The following is a 20,109-nucleotide window of genomic DNA, read 5'->3' on the forward strand; positions in this document are numbered from 1 at the left end:
GTAGGCATTTAGAGCTTCCAGCAGAATGCTGTCCCCTGCTCACAAATGGGCAAGCTCCCAATCAGAAGAATTTCGGATCCCTAAAGCCTGCCTGCATTATTCAATGAGGCTGACCCTGGACATTACAGCAAGTTCAACACCCTCATTGAACTGAAAAACTGACGAAAACTTACACCCAAATTGTTACCTTGCCTTTTCTATTTTCAGATGCTGACTGACCTGCTGTGTTTTTCCAACATTTTCTGTTTTTAGTGCAGAAATAGTAACTGTGTTTATTTCAGTTCTGATATCGTGTTTTCTTTTCTCCTCACAGAATGTTACTGAGCCTCACTTAGTTTACCAGGTCTCTGGCCGTAATGTTCCTTTGCAGCTCCTACAACCCGGTAAGATCGCAGTAATGTACAGTTTGTTTCAGAAGTATCCAGCAGAAACTTAGCACATGTGTGAAGAATCAATTGACATGATGGGCTCGATTTTAGGGTCGGGTTACCTGCGGGTTTCCAGCGGGGGGGCCCCGAAAATCCCGATCTCCGATCACGTGACCGGATTCGGACGAAATCCCGGCCACTTCCGGGTACCGCGCTGACGTGCGGGGCTGCGCGCGCAAGCCCCGCTGGTGGGAATCCCGCAGGCAATTAAAGCCAGCGGGGTTCCACTTGAGAGCACTTAACTTGCTCGTTGTGGTCAGTTAATGAGCTGAAGCAGCTGTCAAAAGAGGAAGTGTGGGATTTTACGGTCAAAGCAGTCAGTTTCCCACACTGGGGGAAACAGGACCCTTCAAACCAGGCGTGTTGCAGCCAGCAGCCTGTGCCAGGTGCCAAGGTGCGCTCCACGGGGGAGCGCCCTCACCCACGCAGGAGGCCACCGCGTCACATAGGGCAACCCCTGCCCTCCACCAACCCCCGCCAAGCCAGAGGACAGACCGACACGAAACCGCAGCCCCAGTCCGAGGACCCACCCACCTACCCTGCACAACCCCTCACACCAACACCTGCCAGATGGGTGGTGCGTTGACATCGTCGGAGGACGAACAGGATGACCAGCCCCAGCAGCCTCGCAGTCCACGCCGTCCGCCTCGGAGAGGTGGGGCCCCCCAACACGGTGCTGCGGCACACCCACCTGCACAGCAGGAGGGAGGGCAACCGCAGAGAGAGATGCGTCGCAGGAGGCACTACCCTCCGCACAGGGTGTACAGAGCGAGGCTCAGCTTCATGGACCTCTCCGAGGAGCAGTGCATACGGAGGCTCAGAGTCAATCGCCAGGTAGTCGCCGACATCTGCAGCCTCCTTAACGACGAGCTGCTCCCTGATGGACCAAGCAGCATCTTCTTACCTGTCGCCGTCAAAGTCACCACTGCCCTCAACTTCTTCGCATCTGGTTCCTTCCAGGGTGCCACCGGGGACATCACCGGGGTCTGTCAGTCCTCTGCACACAAGTGCATAAGGCAGGTCACCGATGGGTTGTTCCGCAGGGCCTCCCACTACATCAACTTCGCCATGGACGAGCGCAGCCAGATGGAGAGGGCGGTTGGATTCCATGCCATGGCCGGCTTCCCACGGGTGCAGGGTGTAATCGACTGCACCCACATCGCAATACGGGCACCTCCGCATGAGCCAGGGCTGTTCATCAACAGGAAGGGGTATCACTCCATGAACGCCCAGCTCATCTGTGACCACCGCCAGAGATTCCTACACGTGTGCGCCAGATACCCCGGCAGCTGCCACGATGCCTTCGTCCTCAGGGAGTCCGCCGTCCCGCCCATCCTGCAGGCACCCAACGCCGGCAACGGCTGGCTCCTCGGCGACAAGGGGTATCCCCTCCACACGTGGCTCATGACACCTCTGAGGAACCCCATCACCGAGCCGGAGCGTCGGTACAATGACAGCCACACTGCTACCAGGTCTACAATTGAGCAGACCATAGGGCTTCTCAAGATGCGCTTCAGGTGCCTTGATCGTTCTGGGGGAGCGCTCCAATACACACCATTCAGAGTGGGACGAATCATAGTTGTCTGCTGTGCCCTGCACAACATGGCCCAACAGAGAGGGGTGCCGCTGGAGGAGGCCCCATCCACACCCGCCACCCACATTGAGGAAGGCGAGGGCGAGGAGGAGGAGGAGGAGGAGGAGGAGGCGGAGGCGGAGGAGGAGGAGGAGGACGCGCCCGAGGATGTTGGACGACCCATGCGCCGAGCCGCGACTCACCGGGATGGTCGCCGGGCCAGGGACGCACTCATACGTCAACGGTTCTCCTAGAGTCAGACACTGCGAGGCGCTCGCATCTCCTCACCTGCACATGCGAGCGGCCATACCAGCCCCCTCCACTGAAGAGTGCTGCCAGTAATCCTGCACCCACAGCAGTGTGCCCAATGGGTGGCAGCAGGTGTTCGCCGTCATGATGGCCTCCACGGAACGCAACTACTGCACAAGCCGCGGAAGAATGGACGAGAGGTGGCAGGAGTGGTGAGAATAGACTATTTAATATGTGGAATGTGACATCATTTAAGAAACAAAGTACAAAATAATAAACACCCTGGTGTATTCCCTTTGTGATTATAAGGCCTTTGGAATTCTTCTCCGGGAACCCCTACGTGGTGCTACCCCTGTGGCTCCAGCAGAGGTAGTGGCAGGTTGCTCGTCTTCTTGCCTTGACCGGGTAGATGCTTTTGGCGGACGGCCCCTGGGTTTCGGTGCCCGTGAGGGCACCTCCACAGACTGCTCCTCCTGCACCGGGGCAGGGGCAGACTCGGCCACCTGGAGAGGAGGCACCATTGCGGGTGCTGGTTGAGAGGTGGGCGACGGGTGGGACGTGGGGACGCCTTGAGAGGCGTCCCCGCTTCCATGTCCCCGGTCACCATCATCCCTCTCTTGGCCTCGGCCCACATCACCCCTTCCACCCTGCTGGACGGCAGTTTGGATGGCATGTGTGAGGCCTTGCAAGGCCACCCCTAGTGTATCCCTCAGCCTGTTGGTGGCGTCGGAATGTTGCTCACCCTGAATCCGTACAGACGTTGTGAGGGCCTGCAAGGACTCGAAGTGGAGCTGTGCGTGACGCTCGAGGGAGGCCAGCCTGTCCTCCACCGCAGACAGTCCCGCACCTACCTGCGACACTGTGTCGTCGGTACCCTCCTGTGCCTGCGCCACCAATGCCCACATGCAGGAGGTGGACTCCTCCATCGCCTGCGCTATTGTGGACAATGCGCGCGGCACCTCTGCCAGCACCTCAGCAATTAGCTGGTGGCCCTCGACGACTCTCCTTTTCTCTGGTGGCCCCCTGGGTTCAGCATCTGGGTCCGGCTGAGCAGAGCCTGGAGATGAGTGCTCCCTCCGTCGCGGACCCTCCGCGGCTGCCCCTGCCACCAGGGTCTGCTCATGCTCACTCGTGCGCAGTGACTCACCAAGTGCTACCCCAACTAGTTGGCGAGGGGGACCCACCGAGGTGCGTGTCTCTGCGCTGGTGGATGGTTGGCTCTGATGTGACGATGCACCCTCAGAGACCGCCATGTCCTCTGAGGAATCGCCCTCCATGCTCGCTTGATCCAAAGACGCACCTGCAAGAGAACAGAGGGCACTTTGAGGCATGTGGACCAACTTGACAGTGCGCCTGATGGCAGGTGATGATACGGTCACTCGCGATCATGGGTGTTGAGTGTCAGCTTTCCCTTACCGCCCATTTCGGCAGCGACACACTCGCCATCGGCCACCGACAGGCAATGTCGCGTGCGGGCGAGGTCGAGCGCCTCCACCTCTGCGTCGGTGAGCTCCACCACTTGCGGCGGCCCACCTCCGGTGCGTGCCCTTTCGCGGTTGTTCTTGCTCCTCTTCTCCTGTGAAGGCAAAACACAGATGTGTGAGTGGGTGCGTCTTGCATCGTGAGACGCATCGAGCATCGGTGTGGTTGGGTTGAGCGTGGCGCGGAACGGATGGGAGGAAGTGTGGGCCACGTGCCCATCCCATTGCATGGGGATTGGGGTGTGTGGTAGTGTTCGGGTGGGGTCAGGGACGGTGGGTACTTGCGTGCACGGCGAGGATGGTGAATGAGTGGCTGTGAGGATTGCTGATGGAGCGCAGTGGTGGCTGTGCAGGAGGGGGTTGTGATCTGCTTGGCGTGATGGTGGGGACGGGATGTGGGAGGGTGCGTTGGTGTACTCACCTTGCCAGACCTAGTCAGGTCATTGAAGCGCTTGCGGCACTGCTCCCAAGTCCTTGGGGTGTTGCCCCTGCTGCTCACCTCCGCCGCCACCTCTGCCCATGCCTTCCTGGTTGCGGCGGCAGGGAACTTGCGCCCATCCTCAGGGAAGAGTGTTTCCCTCCTCCTCCTCACGCCCTCCAGCATCAGCTGCAGTGCCAGATCTGAAAAACGGGGCGCAGCCTTTCCCCTTGGTTGAGCCATTCTCCCAGACCTCTTGCTTGCAGCAGGAGGGGCTTTGGGAGACTGCCCCTTTAACTGGAGCTCCTACATCGCGTCGACGGTACTGCGCATGCGCAGCCGGCCGGCACGCAGCTGGGGAGCGCAGAACCCGGAAGCAGGCCTTAATGGGTCCAATTATCCCGCGATCGCGTGGGGGACGCGAACAATTACCCGTCCGCGTTTTCGACGCTCCCGGAGGACCACCCGCTGGGAACCCGCAGGCCTGCTAAATTCGAGCCCCATGTGTTTTTACACCGACATATGTGAGCTCCTATTAAAGATCAAAGTTGATTCAATGCATGTTGTTCTGAAACTATATTTAGGATGATTTTTAAAAGAAATTATATACAGTGGCTTGACCCATTAATGAAATCGTAGGAATGCTTGGCTGTGACAGGGTTGCTTCCTGGACTGGCAGATGTAAAATGGGCTGCCGATTCACTATTAGGAACAGGAGTAGGCCATTCAGTCCCTCGAGCCTGTTCTGTTTTACACCATCGCACAAAGTCACAATTACCCCCATAGTTTCGCTCATACTGAGTTATTAATTAGAGCTGCGATGTTGAGGAGAAGCAGCAAGCTGAAGCTAAGGTTCCTCACTGAGAAGAATGGAAAGTAAGAAATCCTGAAATTGCTTCTTTAATGAAAAACTCCTTGTTTTTCTCTGTAATCAATAGCCCGCTAACAAAATCGCAGGAATGCATTGACTTGAAATGTGAGATTTTTGTCAGCTTATTAATTAACGAGGAAAGCAGTCAACATCCTGTTTTTCATTAAACAAGGAACTTCAAACCACTTGAGTATCTGGTGTACTCCGAATGGCAAGCTGTAGTTGTAGAAATTCGTTTGCGTCCTTTTTCAGGCCGAGATTCAGTGCTGCGCAGGCAGTGTATACCCCAACCGGGTGGAGTCTGGCCCGAAATTGGGGCTCAGGCCTAATTCAGGCGGCCAGCCAGAGCGCTTAAAAAATGGGCCTGATGAATGTAGCAATGGCCTCAATGCACAGGCAGATTGGGTGCGGGCTGTCCAATGCTAAATTTGTCAGCGTTGCACCCGTTTTATGCCTGAAAAACGGGCGCAACACAAACTAATTCCTACCCTTATAGAATGACATTAGCAGAGGAATGATAAATTAGCCCAGCCTCTTGGAGCAAAAGATTATGCCATGCAGATAATTGAAGACAAAATAATTTTTAAAAAGAAACATTTTAAATGGTCATCTTTAAATAATATATGCTTGAAGATTATTGTTTTATAAACCCAGAAATTATTGTTGTTGAAATTGGCAAATGAAGACTATGTAACAGCATAGGACCCCGATTATCATAAATTAATGAGGCTCCCACATGAGTCAAGCAGGTACCTCAGCCGCCGGTAAAAACAGCGTGGTTAACCCTACTGCAGGGCCGGAATGGAGCGGCAAATAGAGCTGCTCAATTTCCTCCTGGAAATTCCCCCTTTTTTTTATGGCTTTCTGAAGAAAGAAACCATAAAATCATTCTCTGTGAATTAACCCTCATTATAAATTGTTTTCTGCACAAACCCCAAAGACGACATCAGAGAAAAATCATGTAAAGCCGGCAATCTATTGAGTTCACCATTTTTAATGAGTGACACGTGGATTGATAATAACTTTGCTGGTTCTAACACGACAGCAGTTTTAAATGTTCACCACTGGCATTTCCTTGAGTAATTGATTGACTATATCTGTTGTTGATTTATCTTCAGTTAATATGATTAATGTTTTGCGATGTACGTTTCTTTCAGAAGATGTTGAAAAAAATGATATCTTTAAAGCTGGGCGAACTGTCCTTTTAAGGAAGAAAAGGCAGGTATGGTCAATATTTTTAACACATCAGATTCATAAGAATGTAAAGTAGAAAAATTATAATGATCAGGATCTCCATGGCTTTCGACCTATATATGGAATATTGGTTCAGTTCATTTTTCCTAATCAATTGGAACATTGCATTATATAGTAACACAGAAGGTGGGAGTGAGAAAGACAGAAGAGGTAACAGCGGCATTATTCAGCAGAGTGCTCAACACCTCTAGAAGAACCATAGAAGGCTCAAAGCTGGAAAAGATCATTGGGTCTGTTTTCCTGACCTTTGTCCCCAGGGAACACCTATTCTCCCAGGTGCAAAGTCAGGAAAAGGGTGTTGGGACTCATTTTGCCGAGTCCTTGTCCCCTTTATTTTGTCCTGGGCTTTTCAGGACTTATCCCAAGGGTAGAGCTGGGCCTTTTCCTGCAACTGGTGCAGGTCCAGCATATCAATACAAATGAGATGGGTGGGAGGCATTTCTGGCCACCCGCCTCAATTTCTTGTCAGCATGGCCCAGACCCAGAGCTGGGCGAGGAAACTGTTGGTGAGTTTGAGTGGGCCAGGTAGCAAGCTAAAAACAGTCCTCCAGATAGGTTCAAGGCTTTTTTTCCACTGGATCTTCAGGCTCTGCGTCCTTCTGGCTACTGTTCTCCAACAGCAGCTAGAAGGCCACGAGGTGAGCAATTAGGTGTGCAGCTGTGCTCCTCATTCCATCTTCATTTTCCAGCATGTGACAGGCCTTCACCAAGGGTGCAACCAATCTGTCTTAATGGCCGAGCCCACCAAATGAGCATAGCTGGGCCTGAGCAGAGGGAATGGACAGAAATTGGCCTCTGTAGGTCCACTTAGTGCATGTTCCTGTTGTCCTTGCAGTTGTATTGGATAAATTGTTTCTCTTCAAGGTTTTTGTTCAATGTTGCTGTCAAGATTTTTAAATTCCTTTGGATAGAAATTTGTCTTGCTCGGTAGCGCGAAACGGGCGGTATCACACGGACCGTCTGTTATACGCCCCGCCCGATATTCAGTACTATCATAGTCAATGCAACTGAATATTGAGCGGGGTGTATGGCGGGGGGGTGGGCGCGAATGTGATACCAGCATTGTGTGCTATGGCCCGAAGCCAGTTTCTACCCTCTTGAATCTACAACCTCCCTCGGTAAGATGTTCCAATAATCCTCTCATTACAGTAATGATTCCTTACTTCCTGTCTGAATCTAACTCTTAGCTGAAACACATGTCCCCATATTTTGCTGTCTGTGCCAACAAAATAACCCTGACTGATCTATATCTCTGAGCCGTGCTATTTTGAACACTTCAATCATATCTCCCTCAGCCTTTTCCTTTCCAGCTAAAAGACTCCCAGGTCCTTGAACCTACCTCTGGTTTATTCTCCAACCCCTTCCCCCCTCGCTTATCATCTTAATAGTTCTTTTTGGTATTTTTTCCAGCTCGGGTTCATCCTTTCTGTGATTTCAATATGCATAATTGCACAGCATGTGCATGTCTACTTTAACCTCTTTGTGCATTTGTTGATCAAATGGTAAGATGAAAAGCAGAGTGTGAGAGTGTTTTTTGATGATTGTGTGTGCTTTACTGCCTTGGTTTCTGCTTATTGGTTATCTGATAAAATAATGTGTAACATGGGTGAAAGCGTCAAAGATCAGCACCATGGAAACTCCAGCAATATTGTCTGGAGAGGGGAGCTGTGATTGTGGTCAGTTCGATCAATCAGGATAACTGCTCCAGGCCAGTAGAAGAAAATAAGCCCAGCCAATAACGAGCATTTCCAACAGGGCACGTCATGGCAATGGGCAAGCAGCATCTAACCGCGTTGTGGATGGAGAGCAGGGGCGGGTCTGGCACGTCTCACGAGTCAACATTCTTAGAAATCACTCTGATGAAGTCAAAGTCCAGCTCACAACTAGTGGACAAAAACCTAGAAGCTGCAACAAGATGTGTGTGTGATAAATTCATGCCAGAATTCCAAACTTTGGTGAAAGAGAAAGACTGCAAAGTTTCACACTGAATGGTGTAGATGTTTATTAAGTTAATATTGTGTGAGGCATTTTCTACTACAATTACTGTATGTGGCTAAAACCAACGTAGCCACACCTGTGGCTAGTCAACGATTTCTATTGGACAACACATCATTTAGCAACTACTCTGCACCCCCATTTTGAGCCCATCCCATCCCCTTCTCTAAGAATGTATTGTCTTAAAATCTTCCCTTCCAAAGTTTCATATCTTCCGAGGGTCTTAAAGGAAGTGGCTACATATATAGTGAATGCATTGGTTGTAATCTTCCAGAATTCACTAGATTCTGGAAAGGTTGCAGTGGATTGGAAAACCGCAAACGTAACACCCCTATTCAAGAAGGGAGTGAGACTGAAAGCAGGTAACTATAGACCAGTTAGCCTAACATCTGTCATTGGGAAAATGCTAGAATCCATTATTAAGGAAGTAGTAGCAGGACATTTGGAGACTCATAATACAATCAAGGAGAGTCAACATCGTTTTATGAAGGGGAAATCATGTCTGACATTTATTAAAGTTCTTTGAGGAAGTAACGGGCAGGGTGGATAAAGGGGAACCAATGGATGCAGTATATTTGGATTTCCAAAAGGCATTCGATAAGGTGCCACATAAAAGATTACTGCACAAGATAAGAGCTCATGGTGTTGGGGTAATATACTGGCATGGATAGAGGATTGGCTAACTAACAGAAAACAAAGAGTCGGGATAAAAGGGTCATTTTCAAAATGGCAATCTGTAACTAGTGGGGTGCCACAGGGGTCAGTGCTGGGGCCTCAACTATTTACAATATATATCAATGACTTGGATGAAGGAACAGAGCGTCTTGTGGCCAAATTTGCTGATGATACAAAGATAGGTGGAAGAGCAAGTTGTGATGAGGACACAGTGTCTGCAAAGGGATGTTGACAGGTTAAGTGACTGGGCAAAAATTTGGCAGATGGAATCTAATGTGGGAAAATGTGAAGTCATCCACTTTGGGAGGAAAAATAAAAAAGCAAAATATTATTTGAATGGAGAAAAACTACAAAATGCTGCGGTGCAGAGGGATTTGGGCGTCCTCGTACATGAATCACAAAAAGTCAACATACAGGTTCAGCAGGTAATTCGGAAGGCAAACGGAATTTTAAAAAATTATTTGTTCGTGGGATGTGGGTGTCGCTGGCGAGGACAGCATTTATTGCCCATCCCTAATTGCCCTTGAGAAGGTGGTGGTGAGCCGCCTTCTTGAACCGCTGCAGTCCGTGTGGTGAAGATTCTCCCACAGTGCTGTTCGGAAGGGAGTTCCAGGATTTTGACCCAGTGACGATGAAGGAACGGCGATATATTTCCAAGTCGGGATGGTGTGTGACTTGGAGGGGAATGTGCAGGTGGTGTTGTTCCCATGTGCCTGCTGCTCTTGTCCTTCTAGGTGGTAGAGGTCGTGGGTCTGGGAGGTGCTGTCAAAGAAGCCGTGGCGAGTTGCTGCAGTGCATCCTGTGGATGGTACACACTGCAGCCACTGTGCGCCGGTGGTGAAGGGAGTGAATGTTTAGGGTGGTGGATGGGGTACCAATCAAGTGGGCTGCGCTGTCCTCGAAGGATATGGGGAAAAGGCGGGAAAGTGGAGTTGAGGTAAAAATCAGATCAGCCATGTTCTGATTGAATGGTGGAGCAGGCTCGAGGGGCCGAATGGCCTACTCCTGCTCCTATCTCTTATGGTCTTATTATGGTCTTCCATAAATAAGGGCACCAGAACTGTACACAGTAGTCCAGGTGTGGTCTCACCAGCACCCTGTACAGTTGGAGCATGACTTCCCTGCTTTTATACTCCATCCCCCTAGAAATAAAGGCCAATATTCCATTTGCCTTCCGGATTACCTGTTGCACCTGTATGTTGACTTTTTGTGTTTCATGTGCGAGGACACCCAGATCCCTCTGTACTGCAGCATTTTGTAGTATTTCTCCATTCAAACAATATTTTGCTTTTTTATTTTTCCTCCTAAAGTGGATGACTTCACATTTTCCCACATTATATTCCATCTGCCAAATTTTTGCCCATTCACTTAACCTGTCAATATCCCTTTGCGGACACTTTGGGCTTGATTTTCAGATGTCCGAGTGGGTGCGTTCGTGGTCCGGGGGGGCTCCGAAAATTGTGGATTCCCGGTGCAGGTCCGGAGCCCGGCTCCAACCCGCCCACTTCCGGGTTCCCCAATGAAGCGCTTAGATGCACGTGCAGCCCCCGCATGTGGGATTCCCACCGGCAATTAAAGCCGGCCGGATCCCACTTAAATCAATTAATTTGATACTTCAGGTCGTTAGGAGACCTGATTTGGAAGATATTTTAGGGGGGGGGTGGGATTTTCAGGTCAACTGAGCGTGCTTCCCGTACTGGGGTAAACACTCCCAGTTGAAATGGACGTGTTGCAGCCACCAGCCTGTGGCAGCTGCAAAGGAATATTTGACAGTTTGAGGGGGGGGGCGGTGAGACCCTCACTCATTGCAGGAGGCCACTCTTTCACTTTGGACAAAGTTTGGCCTCTACCACCCTCCTCTTAACACAAGAAATCACAAACTTGCAATCTCAACCCCGGTGTGCAGACACGTTTACCTACCTTGCGGACTCCCTCAAACGTACATCTTCCAGATGGGGGCCGCGATAGCTGCAGTCATGACCTCCTCGGAGGACGAACAGCATCACCAGCCACGCCGTCCACCTCTGACACGTGGAGCTCCACAACACAGTGCTGTGACACATCCACCTGCACAGCAGGAGGGAGGGCAACCACAGAGAGAGATGCGTCGCAGAAGGGACTACCCTCGCCACAGGGTCCACAGACTGAGGCTCAGCTTCCCGGACCTCTCTGAGCAGCAGTGCACACGAAGGCTCAGAGTCACTCGACATGTAGTCATGGACATCTGCAGCCTCCTTCATGCCGAGCTGCTCCCGACTGGCCCGAGCACCATCTTCTTACCTGTCGCTGTCAAAGTCACCACTGCCCTCAACAACTTCTCCTCCGCATCCTTCCAGGGTGCCACCGGGGACATTGCCGGTGTCTCTCAGTCGTCTGTACAAAAGAGCCCTGCAAATACACCTACACCCACTCTGCAGTGACACAATGGGTGGCATCAGGTGTGGGCCTTCATGGTGATCCTCAGAAAAGGGCATTATTGCACAAACCAGACAAGATTTTCAAAGACTTGGCAGTAGTGGTGATAACAATTTTTTGTTTTTTTGCAAAACAAACAAAAGTAAATCAAAAACATGACATTTTGTCTTACTCCCTTGTGCATCCCCTTTGTGCTCACAAATCCTTCGCCTTGCGTTTACAGGAACCCCTACGCGGTGCTACCCCTGTGGCTTCAGCAGAGGTAGTGGCAGGTTGCTCTTGTCCATGCCCTGACCGATGAGATGCTTTGCACGGACGCCCTCTGGGTTTCGGTGCCCGTGAGGGCCCCTCCAAAGACTGCTCCACCTGCACCTGTGCAGGGGCAGAGTCGAGCACCTGGAGAGGAGGCAGCATTGTGGGTACTGGTTGAGAGGGGGCCAAAGGGTGAGACGTGGGGGCGCTTTGAGTGGCTGAATCATGTAACATTCCCTTAGCATGCCCAGAAATTCATGACTTTTGTTATTCCTAGCCATACTCCAGTTAATATCCATGTAGTTTAAATCCACCGTTATTAATATATTACCTTCACTGGATTGTTAATCTGTTGATCACAATTTGCATTAACAATTTGGACTCGGGAATTGGAAGTACAATTTCAAAACTGGGGGGTATAGTTAGTAGAAAGGAAGAATATGTCAAAATGCAAGAAAACATTAATAAACTTGCAGAATGGGCCTGTAATTGGCAAATGAATTTCAATATAGATAAGTGTGAGATGGTGGATTTTGGTAGGAAGAATAAGGAGGTCACAGACTACTTGGATAATAAGTCTAAATGGGATAAAGGAGAAAAGGGATCTCGGGGTACAGCTCCACAAATCACTAAAAGTAGCGATGCAGGTTAATAAAGCCATTAAAAAAGGCAAACCAAGCACTGGGGTTCATTTCTAGAGGGATAGAATTGAAAAGCAGCGAAACTATGTTAAACTTGTATAGCACCTTGGTTAGACCACACTTGGAGTAGTGTGCAGAGTTCTGGAATCCATATTATAAAAAGGATATAGAGACACTGGAGATGGTGCAAAAAAGATTCACAAGGATGATACCAGAACTGAGAGGATATATTTAACAGGAAAGGCTAAACAGGCTGGGGCTCTTTTTTCTCGAAAAGAGAAGACCGAGGGGTGACCTGATAGAGGTCTTAAAGATAATGAAAGGGTTTGATAGAGTATATGTAGAGAAAATGTTTCCACTTGTGGGAAAGTCCAAAACGAGAGGTCATAAATATAATATAGTCACTAATACATCCAATAGGGAATTCAGGAGAAACTTCTTTACCCAAAAGTGTTAAGAATGTGGAACTCGCTACCACAAGGAGTAGTTGAGGCAAATAGCATAGATACATTTAAGGGGAAGCTGGATAAGCACATGAGGGAGAAGGGAATAGAAGGATATGCTGATAGGTTTAGATGAATTAGGGAGGGAGGAGGCTCGTATGGAGCATAAATGCCAGCACAGACCAGTTAGGCTGAATGGCCTGTTTCTGTGCTGTAGACTCGATGTAATGCGATGTTTTCTCTGTAAAATTTCTCATCAATGTCAGCTGTTTAGCCTAGTAATGTGTGGTAAATTCCCACCAGTAGTTTCTTCCCATTTTACTGTATTCAGAGTGATTTGGTCTTCCCAACTTTGATATTCTGCCTTTCCTGTAGCTTTGTTATTTTCTATATATGCCACATAAATGCTGTGGCTACTAGAGCAGGTCAAGAGGTTGGGTATTTTGCAGTGAGCCTCCCACCTCCTGACTTCCAAAGCCTTTCCACCACCTACAAGGCACATATCAGGAGTGTGATGGAATACTCTCCACTTGCCTGGATGGGTTCAGCTGAACCTCAGGAAACTCGAGTAACCAGTCCACTTGATTGCCACCTCATCCATTGGCTTACACATCCATTGCCTCCACTACCGGCGTACTGTGGCTGCAGTGTGTATTACCTATAGGATGCACTGCAGCAACTCGCCAAGGCTTCTTTGGCAGCACCTCCCAAACCTAGAAGGACAAGGGCACCATCACCTCCAAGTTCCCTTCCATGTTGCAGACCATCCCAACTTGGAAATGTAACACCGTTCCTTCATTGTCACTGGGTCAAAATCATGTAACTCCCTACCTAACAGCATTGTGGGAGCACCTTCACATCATAGACTGCAGCGGTTCAAGAAGGCGCCTCACTGCCACTAATTCGCAGGGCAACTAAATGGTCAATAAATACTGGCCTTTCTAGTGACGCCCATATCCCAAGAATAAATTAAAATAAAAATTTGCTTCCCCAAGCCTCCATCTAAATCTTCTAAATAATTTATACCGCTTCAGTGATCCCATTTGTGTTGCGCCTTCCCACCCGATTTCTATAGTACCATTAGGTCAGAATTAGGGCACATCTCCGGAGTGGGAATGACACTTTCCACAAAGATGCACCCCAACCCCAGTTGATAGTTCAGCTTCAGGATCGTTATCATATTTTTAGCAGTGCCTCTTGGTCTCCAGTGGAGGGACCTCCAGTGAGTGGAGGCAGAGTTTTGCTACGGCAGGCCTTGGAAATTTGATGCAGCACGGTGCATGGTGGCCTCTGAGCTGTCAGCAAAATGGAGGTTTTGTTTTTATGGTTTTGGTTTGTGCGGCTCTCACCTACGCAGTCGGTTGCTGTGTGGGCGATTGCACAGGCTTTCGGAAATTTACAAGCTATATCCCCTCTATCCATCAACCTAGCAACACTGGATGCCAAGGGCGAACTAACGTGCCATGTGTCCAATGTTGCTATAGATGACATGTTTCTGACATTTACATATGCTTACAATATGCCAGCCCATTAATGGATGCACCCATATTGGAAGTCACTGAGTCCTGCCTGCAGGAAGTTGGAGGGATACAAAAATGTGTCTTTTAAGCGCGTCGGAGCATGTCCCTGACTCATTTCCTGCACCTACTCGCATCAACTCCACTAGAACAAACTGCAGAGGGAGGGCAGCAAATGCCAGCCTTGATGTACATACATTCTGTGTGCAGTAACCCTTCCAATTCTGTGCTCTTTGCTGTAGAATTCTAGCACTCCTTTCATTCCCTTACTTTTGTCCCCTGGTGTTTGAATTCTTCCCTTGCTATTGATTACTTTTCTCAACTGTGATTCATTCTTGTTCTGCATTGCTTTCCTGTATTAGTGTTCTCCTGGATATTATAGCCTCCTAAACGTTCCTGTCTCTCTTGTACAACTCTAGCTGTAGTCACCGATCTTCGTAGTTTACGAATCCCTCTATCGGTCAGTCTATCCTATCTGACAGTACCTCTGATCCTCTTCTGTTTAAGTGAAACTTATCTAGCTGATATCGGCTTCCTATTTCCCAGAAGTCTCCCTAGTTCTCTACAAACCTAAATTGTGCCTCCCTACGTCATAACCTTAACCGCGTGTCTTTTTTAATCCTATCTTAGTGGCGCCGGTAATATTTCAAAGAATGCTGTGGGGTGGATCCTTCCCTTAAGTTTTCTTCCTAGTTCTCTGAATTTATTGCGTAGGACTTCTGGACTACACATCCTCGCATCATTAGTTCCAGTGTGATCACAATGACCGCTTCCTCCCCTAACTCCAACACACCATCCGCCCATGGGTGAGATGTGCTCGCTTCACATCTGCAATAATTTTTTTTAAAACAAGACTGGTAAAGGTGTACAATACAGATTACTATTGAGCTTTTCTGTTTCTTGTTACAGATACATCGAATTCGCCGGAATGTTCAAGACGAGACAAAGTACATTGAGCTGATGGTCGTTAACGATCATTTTATGGTAAAGGCCGCATTTAATCTGATTCGGGATTATATCTTTTACAGAATAACAACTTGCATTAATATAGCTTTCCTCACGCCAAAACATATCTCGGAGCCCTTTACAAGGGGCGGAGCTGGACACCAAGCAGTGAGTGAAGAAATTTAGGTGCAGACTGAAGGCATTGTTAAAGATGTAGGTTTTTAAGAGGTTTCGAACTGGGGAGACTGGTAGCAAGGAATAAAATGGTTCAGGAAGAGAATTTCAGAGGGAGGGATGTAATGGCTGAAAGATTGATCTCTGATGGTGGAGCAGAGGGAACAAGGAACATGCAGTGACCGTGGGACATTGCAATGGAGGCTGAATGCACAGTTGAAGAAGATTCTCCAAGGAAAGTGGGACAAAGCCACGTGAGGATGAGGATCTTGAAATCGATTTGTTAGGGCACAGGAAGCCAATGAGGTTTGACAAGGATAGGGGCAGTGAGGGTGCTGGGATTTCCGTGACAGAGAGTCAGAGTTCTGGGTTAGCTGAAGTTTGTGATGGATAACGGTAAGGAGATTGTTAATTAGAAGATTAGAAAAATCTTGTCCTGAAGTGGTGAGGGAACGGATGAGAATTTCAGGGGACAGGAGGATAACCGAACAATGTTCTGAAGTTATAAGAAGGAAGTCTCGGAACGAATCGGATGTGAACTTGAAAGCTCAGTCGGGACTGAGCAGAACACCACTGTTTCACTGCATTGGGTTCATTCTCAATGTACAGCAGGAGGCTGATATGTTGTAGCCAGAGCTAAAATAAGTTTGCTTCAGATTTGTTGATGTTGAAGTGTGAGAAGTTTCAACTCATCCAGGACTTAGATAGGCAGTTGGATAGGATAGAAACAGGAGGCAGTGATGGTAGGGGAAACGGGGAGTTATGTGTCGTCTTCATAAGTGGGGAAGCCGATCCTGTGCTTGTGGAAAATAATGGCAAATCAGAGGCAACCATGCAGACGTGGGAGAAGAGATCAGCGTTAACAGTGCTGTCATGGGCTTAGTGGACTTTCCACCCCATTAGCACCTACGATCAGCTTGCTGCCACTATCAGAGGGGCCTACTGCTGGGCGGCCAAAGCGCCTGCCTGTTTCAGGCGATAAGTCCTTTTTTAATGTGTAAATCGGGGTCCCATGATATACATAAGACCCGGGTTGCCAATTTAGGAGAGAACTGGTCGGAGTGTGCGCTGCATAATGAATAGGTCCTGGAAAGGTAAGTTTTAAATTAATTTTATGGGACCAGGAGGAGCAGGAATGCTCCTTCGTGCCCCACAAAAATAATCTAGGCCAGTGTCCCCCCGGGCTTCCTAACCTCCCGCCTGACTTACTTTGCTGCTGGCCAGGCGGCCTCTGGGCCGCCCAATATTGGACCTCTGCATTCAGCGATCTACATTGGGATGTCTGTTTGACATCGGCAGCTCACTAGTTCCTTTTAAATGGAGCCATTTTGAAGCCCTGGCTTCAGCCACTTCGCCTTGGAACAGACGAGCAACCAGAGTGCCCAAAAGTTAAAATCAACCCCGTACATGGAGGTGAGTAGGAGTGCAACCGTCAGTGGATAGAAATGGACCACGAATGAGAGGCAGTGGAGCAATTCCGTTGAAGAGGCAGAGAGGCCAAAGAGGAATGGGAGGGGCTAAAAGCTGCTGTTGTAATCACAGAAGATGTTTATTCATGAGACAGATGGATTTTCACGCAGTACCAGTGAAGGCAGTGAACCCTTTTTTTTAGGGATTGCAAGAATATCTGTGATTATTTTATATGATATATTCCTTAAAATACTGTCAATGTAGTGAGACTACTTTTAATGTGTTAGCTGCAAATGGATCCCATACAGAATCTAAAATCCTGAATATACACAAAGGTCCAAATATATTCTACAGAATCCTACTTCATAGGAGGCCATTTGGCCCATTGTGCCTGTGCCGGCTCTTTGAAAGAGCTATCCAATTAATTCAACTTCCCTGCTCTTCCCCTGTAGCCCTGCAAATTTTTCCTTTTCAAATATTTATCTCATTGATTTTGGCATTTCTCGATTGTCCTTTTAAGGGGCGGAACGTAAATCCATCCCCTACAAAACCAATGACGTCGGGACAGCCCTGGGGGTGGTGGCGGAGCCATGGTTGGATCTCCCTATACTGGGAGTTCCTGCTTTTCTGGTTCAGTAGGGATCCAGCATAGATCCGTAGAATGGTTACAGCATGGAAGGAGGCCATTCGGCACGTCGAGTCCGTGCTGGCTCTCTGTAAGACCATCCAGCTAGTCCTACTCCTCCGCCCTTTCCCTTTGCCCTGCACATTTTTTCCCTTCAAGTACTTATCCAGTTCCCTTTTGAGAACCATGACTGAATCTGCCTCCACCACCCCCTCAGGCAATGCATTCCAGATCCTAACCACTTGCTGTGTTAAAAAAAAAAGTTTTTCCTCATGTCACCTTTTGGTTCTTTTGCCAATCACCTTAAATCTACGTCCTCTGGTTCTTGACCCCTCCGCCAATGGGAACAGTTTCTCTCTATCTACTCTGTCTAGACCCTTCATGATTTTGAATACCTCTATTAAATCTCCCCTCAACCTTCTCTGCTGTAAGGAGAACAACCCCAGCTTCTCCAGTCTATGCATGTAACTGAAGTCCCTCATCCCTGGAATCATTCTAGTAAATCTCTTCTGCACCCTCTCTAAGGCCTTCACATCCTTCCTAAAGTGCGGTGCCCAGAACTGGACAAAATACCCCAGTTGTGGCCGAACCAGTATTTTATAAAGGTTTTATAACTTCCTTGCTTTTGTACTCTATGCCTCTCTTTATAAAGCCCAGGATCTCATATGCTTTCTTAATCGCTTTCTCAACCTGCCCTGCCGCCTTCAACGATTTGTGCACATAAACCCCCAGATCTCTCTGTTCCTGCACCCCTTTTAGAATTGTACCCTTTAGTTTATATTGCCTCTCCTTGTTCTTCCTATCGAAATGTATCACTTCACACTTTACTACGTTAAATTTCATCTGCCACGTGTCCACCAATGCCACCAGCCTGTCTATGTCCTCTTGAAGTCTATCACTATCCTCCTCATTGTTTACTACACTTCCAAGTTTTGGGTCATCTGCAAATTTTGAAATTGTGCCCTGTACACCCAAGTCATTATTATATATCAAGAAAAGCAGTGGTCCTAGTACCGACCCCTGGGGAACACCACTGTTCACCTCCCTCAGTCTGAGAAACAACCGTTCACCACTACTCTGTTTCATATTACTTAGCAAATTTCATAACCATGCTGCCACTGCCCCCTTTATTCCATGGGCTTCAACTTTGATGACAAGCCTATTATGCAGCACTTTATCAAATGCCTTTTGGAAGTCCATGTACACCACATCAACTGCATTGCCCTCATCGATCCTCTCTGTTAACTCATCAAAAAACTCAATCAAGTTGGTTAAACATGATTTGCCTTTAACAAATCCCTGCTGGCTTTCCTTTATTAATCTACACGTGTCCAACTGACAATTTTGTCCCGGATTATCGTTTCTAAAAGTTTCCCCACTACTGAGGTTAAACTGACTGGCCTGTAGTTGCTGAGTTTATCCTTACACCCTTGTTTAGAAAAGGGTGCAACATTTGCAATTCTCCAGTCCCCTGGCACCACTCCCGTATCTAAGGATGATTGGAAGATTATGGCCAGTACCTCCACAATTTCCACACTTGCTTCCTTCAGCAACCTAGGATGCATCCCATCTGGACTGGGTGACTTATCTGCTTTAAGTACAGCTAGCCTTTCTAGTTCCTCCTCTTTTATCAATTTTTAGCCCATCTAGTATCTCAACTATCTGTGTATTACTGTGATTTTGGCAGCATCTTCTTCCTTGGTAAAGACAGATGCAAGGTATTCATTTAGTACGTCAACCATGCCCTCTGCCTCCATGCATAGATCTCCTTTTTGGTTCCTAATCGGTCCCACCCCTCCCCTTACTACCCGTTTACTGTTTACATGCCTATAAAAGACTTTTGGATTCCCTTTTATGTTAGCTGCCAGTCTATTCTCATACTCTGTCTTTGCCCCTCTTATTTCCTTTTTCACTTCTTCTCTGAACTTTCTATATTCAGCCTGATTCTCACTTGTACTATCAACCTGACATCTGTCGTACGCCCCTTTTTTCTGCTTCATCCTACACTCTATTTCTTTTGTCATCCAGGGAGCTCTGGTTTTAGTTGCCCTACCTTTCTCCCTCGTGGGAATGTACCTAGACTGTACCCGAACCATCTCCTCCTTGAAGGCCGCCCATTGCTCATTTACAGTTTTGCCTGCCAATCTGTGATTCCAATTTACCTGGGCTAGATCTGTTCTCATCCCATTGAAATTGGCCCTCCTGTAATTGAGTATTTTTACTTTAGGCTGGTCCTTGTCTTTTTCCGTAGCTAATCTAAACCTTATGGTACTATGATCACTGTTCCCTAAATGTTCCCCCACTGACACCTGCTCCACTTGGCCCATCTCATTTCCCAGAACCAGATCCAGCAATGCCTCCTTCCTCGTTGGGTCAGAAACATACTGATCAAGAAAGTTCTCCTGATCACACTTCAAAAATTCCTCCCCCTCTTTGCCCCTTACACTATTACAGTCCCAGTCTATTTTAGGATAGTTGAAGTCCTCCATTATCACTACTCTATGGTTCTTGTGCCTCACTGTAATTTCTCTGCAAATTTGCTCCTCTATATCCTTCCCACTGGTTAGTGGCCGACAGACTATACCCAGTAGTGTAATGGCATCTCTGTTGCTTCTTAACTCTAACCAAATAGATTCTGTCCTTGACCCCTCCCGGACATCCTCTCTCTCCAGCACTGCAATATTCTCCTTAATCAATACTGCCATCACCCCTCCTTTCTTTCCTTCCCTATCTTTCCTGAACA

At 48.3% G+C, this 20,109-nt stretch overlaps 1 protein-coding gene across 5 annotated transcripts in view; it reads left to right on the top strand.

The window, feature by feature from the left end:
• The window catches only part of adam22 (ADAM metallopeptidase domain 22), a 370,054-nt gene that overhangs the window by 196,356 nt on the left and 153,589 nt on the right, over positions 1–20,109 (top strand). For 4 of the 5 annotated variants that reach the window (XR_010967372.1, XM_068007024.1, XM_068007039.1 and 1 more), the window contains exons 7-9: positions 314–383; positions 6,178–6,242; positions 15,122–15,196. Coding sequence is in view for 4 of the 5 variants with exons in the window: in XM_068007024.1 (XP_067863125.1) it covers positions 314–383; positions 6,178–6,242; positions 15,122–15,196 (210 nt within the window). In the remaining variant the exon portion in view is untranslated. The remainder of the gene's footprint in view (positions 1–313; positions 384–6,177; positions 6,243–15,121; positions 15,197–20,109) is intronic. The other variant, XM_068007033.1, reaches the window with a different exon arrangement.

The sequence above is a fragment of the Heptranchias perlo genome, chromosome 2, assembly GCF_035084215.1.
Source record: "Heptranchias perlo isolate sHepPer1 chromosome 2, sHepPer1.hap1, whole genome shotgun sequence".
In the NCBI taxonomy this organism is placed as follows: Eukaryota; Metazoa; Chordata; class Chondrichthyes; order Hexanchiformes; family Hexanchidae; genus Heptranchias; species Heptranchias perlo.